Source organism: Glycine soja, chromosome 19, assembly GCF_004193775.1.
Source record: "Glycine soja cultivar W05 chromosome 19, ASM419377v2, whole genome shotgun sequence".
Taxonomy (NCBI): domain Eukaryota; kingdom Viridiplantae; phylum Streptophyta; class Magnoliopsida; order Fabales; family Fabaceae; genus Glycine; species Glycine soja.
The window spans coordinates 28,679,092-28,686,560 of NC_041020.1; the positions used below are offsets into that span (position 1 = coordinate 28,679,092).

At 31.4% G+C, this 7,469-nt stretch overlaps 1 protein-coding gene across 1 annotated transcript; it reads right to left on the reverse strand.

The window, feature by feature from the left end:
* Positions 1 to 971: 971 nt before the first annotated feature.
* On the reverse strand, positions 972 to 4,797 carry LOC114398310 (glycerol-3-phosphate dehydrogenase [NAD(+)]-like). Its single transcript, XM_028360497.1, has 12 exons — positions 4,630 to 4,797; positions 3,614 to 3,690; positions 3,449 to 3,521; positions 3,003 to 3,220; positions 2,800 to 2,907; positions 2,487 to 2,550; positions 2,358 to 2,395; positions 2,147 to 2,267; positions 2,007 to 2,061; positions 1,863 to 1,911; positions 1,423 to 1,568; positions 972 to 1,335 (listed from the first exon to the last, which is right to left on the reverse strand). The coding sequence occupies exons 1-12, from the start codon at positions 4,721 to 4,723 to the stop codon at positions 1,323 to 1,325; spliced, it is 1,056 nt and encodes a 351-aa protein (XP_028216298.1). The 5' UTR covers positions 4,724 to 4,797; the 3' UTR covers positions 972 to 1,322.
* Positions 4,798 to 7,469: the final 2,672 nt, after the last annotated feature.

Below are 7,469 nucleotides of genomic sequence, written 5' to 3' on the forward strand. Positions count from 1 at the left end.
GACGTTGCTCCATTTTTTTCGGCAAAGTAGTTATTTAGAATAAAATTTATAATCTTTTAACTACATCAATCAAGGAATTAGAATAAACTAACAATTTTATTGGTTGAATGTTACAAAATGTGTATAATAAAATAAAATAAGAGAAGGAAGATCATTTTACCCTATCTTGAACTTTACAAAATCAGGATGATCTATGTTGATATAAATCTTTGTACTTGAAGTTGAGTTGATTAAATACTCATCTGAAAAATCATTATTAAAATATAATTGTTAGTAAATTAAAATTATTATATTAAATAAAATATAAAAATATTGTAAGCAAAAAGTATGATATAGACTTAATTGAATTAAAATTATTTATTTATTAAATAAGTTGAATCGAAAATAATACTTAAGATAGTAAAGAAACATCTCAAATAAATAAATAAATATAAAATTAAATAAACATGCTAATATCAAAATAAAGAGAAAGGAAATTATGGATTAATTTTTATTTAAATGTTATTTAAAGATTATATATACATATATTTAAATCTTAATATAAATTCAGAAAAATAATTTCAACTTCCGTAGTGAAATGACATATAACAATTGTTTAATGTAAACATTAAGTATAATTTAACCATCCATATGCTTAGTTATCTATATTTTTTTGGCTTAATGATAAAGAAAAGAAAAAATATATTTTTTAGGCTATGTTTGTCCGCAAACTAACTTTAATACCTTTTTTTTAAAAATAACTGATTAAAAAGGAAGATGTGAAGATATAATATTTTATATTATATATTATATTTTATTGTGTAAAGAAATATATATTAATGATTTATACAAAATTATTATTTAAACAAAATTTGTAGTTAATAATAAAGTAAGGATAATATATTTACTCTTTGGGTATATAGCGAGTAACATTGAAGAAGATAGAAGGAAAAAAAAAAGTGATAGACACAAAAGAAAATGGTCACCTTCCTCCAAATCATTAAATGTACTAACATGATAGCATAATAATAAGAAGCTCAACTTTTATCTATTATAAATAGATGTGTATACTAATATTGGAAGCAATTGCTCCATATAGGGGATTAAAACAAACCGATCATTTAATACATTCTCAAAATTGGAAACTTCAATCAGTAGATAGATTCAAATCTCTTGTTTGAAGTATTTCTTCAGCCTGTTGCATGTGTTACATGGAGTGGAAAAGGTACAACAATTGACATGAACTTTGAATAAGAGTTAGCTTCCTAAGAGAACCTTCTGAGTATGTGCTGACCTTCTATCCTTGTAAATGCATCTAAAGCATGCTTTGTAATTGTCCATGCCTACAAATTAGAGCTGTAATGTAACTGTTAATGAATTTATACTACTACTTATTTCTTAACATGAAATACCACTTCCCTGAGCCTGTAACAAAGAGTATACCTGGGCTTTAGGTCGCTGATTTTAACTATGGCTGATGGTGGAAGGCGACCTGTGCTGATTGCATGCACAGCTGAGAAGAGAGGAAACATGTGTAGCCACCCACGATGACTTAGAACCTCATGAACCTCTTGTGCAGTTAAGACACCCTTAATGGAAGAAAAATGGATACACAGGGACACAGGAATAAGTAACACTAATGAATGTCTAGTGCATGAATCATTATGATATGATGCTCTTTGTTTTAATTTGTTGTAGGAAGAGCTTTCAACGAATATAGAAATTTACTCTCAGTTTGATTGTTTAATTTTTGAAGCTGAATTTTGTTATAAAACTATACTTTTCTACTTTTCATTTTTATCAAAATCGTTTAGATATTTATATTCATTCAAAATGTGTGTCTAGTATCAAGTAGTTTGGTATTGTAAGTGTCATCTATGTACCTGCAATTTCTGTCCTTGAAGCATCTCTGCTTCAAGCTCATCAAAAGGCCTGCATAAAAGAAGCACATAAATGGGATATAACTATATTAACTATATTTTCCTTTACTCATCCAAGCATTGTGGACCAAAAGAGAAAAAACAGACCTCTTCCCTCCATTTCTGGCATAAGCATCGGCAACTTTCCTATTTCTCCCACCCACTGCCACAAATAATATGGTTTTAAATGAAACCAGGATATATGACCAATGAAAAATAAGGTGAAGTCAATTAATCAGTGTCCTTACTGCATGTTGTGATAAGGTCAGCTACACCACAGCTCTCAAAAAAGGTGTTGTCCTTAACAGATGGAAACCACATCTTTGAAAATGCCCTCATCTCTTTCAGGCCAATTCTCATGATTGCAGCCTACACACACATGTACAAATTAAGAAAACCAACAACGAAAGACAAGGGGGGCTGAGAACTTTTCTGAGGCTTCAAATCCTTTAAACTTACTTTTGTATTATTTCCCATCTCCAAGCCATCAACAAAACCTATCACATTTGCAAGCAATTTCTTGATCATTCACAGAAACTATAAAAAGTGGAGAACAAATTGCAGATATTGTACTACAATTTTTCAAACCTGCAGCTATGGCCACTACATTTTTCAGAGTTCCACAGAGTTCGACCCCTTCAACATCTTCGACCTATTAATCACAATGCAAAAGTGATAAACACCAAGCGTATCTCAATACATACCAATTTAAAATTACTCAAGATTAGTAAACAGAAAGAAACAACTATTATGCTTGAATGATTCTGCCATGACAATCTTTCTTGATTTTACTTATTACAATAAGGAACGTCCTATGGATTTAGCCATCTTTTTTCCCCATTAAGAAATATTTGTTCAAGTTTTTTCACCAGTTTGTTGCTCATCAAGAAAGAATACTCACGGCTGTCACATTGAAATAAGGAGTATTGAACAACTCAACCCATCTCTCTGCTGCTAATTTGTTTTGATTATATCCAACTGTTGCTTCACTAAATTTCTCCAATGCTATCTGTTCAAACAGCAAACATCAAAGCAGAAAACAATATTAATTATAATTTGGCCTAAGTATTTACACTAAAAAGGCGTATAATATCATTTAGCTACCTCATTTGCTATGTTGGCCCCCATTAAAACAGAACAATTGATTCCTAGTTGTTTGGTAATGAGAGTAGAGATCATGGTTGGGCCTTCCTTCTTGACCTCCATCCCTTTGATAAGAGAAATTCCCTCTGTATCTGACCTTATTTTCCCTGCAAGCCTCTTGCATATTCCTTCCATGAATTGATGCGGAGTTACAAATACTAGCATGTTGGCATCCTTAACTGCATAATCAACCATTCAGAACAGAAGACAAGTTAATAACAAGACAACCTTAAAAGTAAAATTGAACAACTGTAATATACTTGTGGAGTTTAGTTCCCTTTTCTCTATTCAAAGTCCCAACTTTTGGTACAAGGTTGTGGTTTTTATTTTATTTTTCCAAATCATAAAGTAGAACACGTAAAACAGAATTTGAAAAAAAAAGAAAAAGTGAGCAATTTAATTAATGCCTGCATTTTCAAGCTCTGGATCAGCAACTACGTTTTTACCAAGCTTGATTCCAGGGAGATACTTGACATTTTCCTGCCAATAACAACCAGTAAATTACTTAATATTGATTGAAAAAATATTGCATACACAATGAGAATGAAATGCATGGCTAGCCTAGCCCTTACATTGGTTTTGTTGATAACATCTGTGAGCTTCTCCCCACTTGGTAATTTTTCCTCGAATACCCACATTCTCACTTCATCTGATTACATCCGAGAATTCATTAATTAAAATGGGAAAAGTAACATTCAAATGGAAATTTTATTTTTTTGCTGGTGATGGAGGAGGGGGTTGAAGGAGATATGATTCCTTTGGCAAGGGCAATTCACACTTGCATGTTATCATTCATCTCTCTAGCAGCACAACTTGGGACATCAAATTGAAAAATTAAGTGCACACAACCAAAAAAACACATAATTAGTGAAGAACACTCGTTCACCATTAATATTGCTGTGCACGTCGCATGCATGGTCAAAACAATAGACTAGAAGAACACTTACGTGGGAAAAAAAGTAGCCTTAAGTATGAAAATATGACATATTTTAGCCTTATACTCTCTTTAAATTTTATTCAATTTTAGTTTTTGATATTCAACTAGAGCAACAAAAATAATGAATTGAGTTTTCAATCTCTCAACAGCAACTACACACAGTACAAATGATCGTATAATTTATAAGTAGACAAAATTTAAGTGTATGTAGTATTTCAAGTACTTTTAGTGATGTACTCAAAATTGGAAGATTGACATCAAAGATCAACACTGATTACAAAATGAAACTCAAAATTTGATTAGAAAATTGTACCGAAAAATATTCAAATGTGGCACAAGTTTTTTTTTTTAATTAAAAGGGAATAAAATTTAAATAAAGATAAATTTAAGAAAACACAACATTTTGATCGAGAGAAATGCCAGGAACACTCTTTATGATACTTTCTATGATCGACTGAAAATTATTGTGTCCTACATCTAAATCACGAGAAAAAATTATTAAATGAGAAGTAAAATCTTCAAAAATTAAATTAGTGATTTCTAACAACTTTCAGGCAATTGTAAAGAGTATTAAAAATAGTATCAGAGGATTGCTATCATTTCTCTTTTAATCAAACACAAAAGGATGGTTAAGTTAAAAAAAAAAAATACCATGGAAGGAGGCAAGCCTGATGGTGTTCGAGGCAATAAGCTTTGCCGCAACACTGCCCCAATTGCCGCTACCAACAACGGTGACTTTAAACATCTTGACGCTGTTTAATTTGGATAAATGCAAAGGGCTGGAAAACAAGAGAGAAGTGCGAAGGGTGGCACAGAAGATCGAGAAGACGCTGAAGGAAGAAGAGAAAAGACATGCACAAAATGCATAAAATTATAAAAAAAAAAAAAAAAAAGCGAGGAAAGTGGGGAAACGTTGTTGTTGAAGCAGTTAAATGCGGTTATTCAATAAATGTTTGCTACGCTGGTGGGTGCAGCTAGCGTGCACAGGATTATACGTGATTTGCGATTAAACATCAGATTAATTTATTAGTAATCAATCAATAAATTAAATATACTAAATAATAATAAATTTTATAATTAGTAATAAATTAATGATTTAAATGTAATAGTTAGTAAATAGTACATAAACTTAATAATTAGTTATAAATTAATAAAAAATAAAATACTTATGAATAAATTTGAAAATTAGTAATAAATTCATACTAATAACCTTAATAATGATTTTGGAGAATTTAAGTAAAATTTAAGTAAATGGATTAAATATATAAAATTTAAGTAAATTAAATTAAAAAATTGATAAAATAATTAACTAATTTTTAAAAATGAAATAAATTTAAAAACTAGGACTTAATTATAACATATATTAAGTTCCACAAAATTTGGGTAGATGTTAAGTTTAGCAAAAGATTCAACAATAAAAATTAAATTACGAAACAATAATCATAGTTGCTCTGTATAGATAGACATGATAATGGGAGGAGGTGAATCACGTCACCTGTGACGCCCTAAATTATAGCTAACATAAACTCATACAATAAACACCATTCTTTAAATAATCTTTTATTTAATAAATTTGTTCTTTCCATGCATATATCTAAATTTGCAGAAGAAATTCAAACTTTTTTGAATTATTACAACACGAGTTGTTCACTTTTCAAATCACTTTTATAACTTTTTGCACTTGTGGAAGAGAACATTTCATAAACTCTACTCATACATCCATCATTAGAATCGACAATAATACAAGATATCGTATAACACCATAAATGAACAAACAAATTAAATATACATCCCAAAGACTGAATAAGCAAGCGAACATCTTCATATAAATATAAACTTTTGACCTTCATGGTCAAAATCATAAAAGAGCAATATACTGTAAGTAGAAAAATTAGCTTTAGCAGCAGGAACTAAATATATACAGCCCAAGCAATAAGAGTGAAATGTGACAAAATGGTACATGGGCGACAAGTAAATACAGAAGATGAATCTTAAACTAACACATCAAAATACAAAAGAATGGAGAATCTAGAACTCAGAGCAATCACCTAAGTATAGTATACCCTTGTATAGTTGTACTCCCAACACATAACTATCCTAAGAAGAGCCGTCAGATGGGTCCTCCTCCGGATCTTCCTCGGTGCCATTGTCCTCTAAAGCATCGCATAAGACACTGATAGGAGAAGAAATAACAATCATAATCCCTTCATACTCATCATTGTGCATCACATAATCTCCAAAAGAACTCCCAAGGGACGAAGGTGGAGGTTTGTCAGAAACACAACTATAACCAGGCACACGTTCTTGTGTGAAGTAAATAGGCAGGTCAAAGTAAATTGGGCATACATGAAGTCCATACTCTATTGGCACAAAACCAAACCACACCCATCCTACGAAGATGCCCTCTCTGTTGTAGGGGTCGTGAGTCCAGATCTTACTAAGCAGACAAACCAATATCTTGATCAATGGAGGTCAACTGTCATTCATGGGTATCTGAAAAATAAAGGTATATGGAGTAAGTCTCTCATCTCCTTTAAAACCACAAACAAAATTGTCCTTTCGGTCACACATCAACTAACCATAACAGTGTGGTTTTCTAACAAACTTCACTCAATACCCTAATCGGTTTCGTTGTCTAATCTCACTACACAACACACTTTGGGCCTAGTGCTACTAATTTTTAAGCTTGATGACAATCGAGAGTATACTCATTGTCATGGTACAAAGAGAAGACTCACAACTAGTTGCTAAGTCAGCTCCATGAAATTCATCACAACTCAGTACCACACCCCTAAGTGTGACACCCTCTACCCCGACATATATATAAATAAACAAAATATATAAAAATATCGGTAACCAAATTCACATGGGTAAAAGGTTCACATTCACTTCACTATTATCAATTAAAACTTATTAAAATATATTCGGCTCAAAATAAGGCCGTCAAAATTTACAAAACTATTTTGTTAAATCAGTGAGATAAAATAAAATAGACTAACATCATGCAATTAATATAAAAACTTATGTCCCACTGTCACATCCTATTAGAGCATTGTATCCCGACGTCCTTCAGCATAAGGTTCCGATCCTTACAGCGATTCACCTAGTCATCTGCTCCCCCAAACACAAAGTTTAAAATCATCACAGGATCCAAACACAAATAACATACAGGGAGTGAGTTATCACATTCCTAACTAATAGAGAAGCAAGACAACTAGATACACATATCATATAAACAAAATAAAACTTACTTAAATATAACTCACATAATTTCACCACTTTGTCATTCAAAATTCACCTTTCAATCTTCAATCATCAATCACATTACACAAGAATCACACACTCTGATCAAGACATAATGATACATCAATTTCATAATAAACAATTAGCAAGAGTATGCAATAGTTATGCTAAGACTCAATCATGTATGCAATGTGGTACCATGTCAGTGAAAAAACACTCTGGGGCGCTTAGAAGTACATAACAAGGCA

Excerpts from the sequence above, each read along its gene's own strand:
- LOC114398310 (XM_028360497.1), bottom strand. The coding sequence starts at position 4,723 with ATGTTTAAAGTCACCGTTGTTGGTAGCGGCAATTGGGGCAGTGTTGCG. Across the intron at positions 3,691-4,629 it reads CAGGCTTGCCTCCTTCCATG|ATGAAGTGAGAATGTGGGTA; the intron begins GTATTTTTTTTT and ends GGATGTAATCAG. Across the intron at positions 2,062-2,146 it reads TGACCTTATCACAACATGCA|TGGGTGGGAGAAATAGGAAA; the intron begins GTAAGGACACTG and ends TATTTGTGGCAG.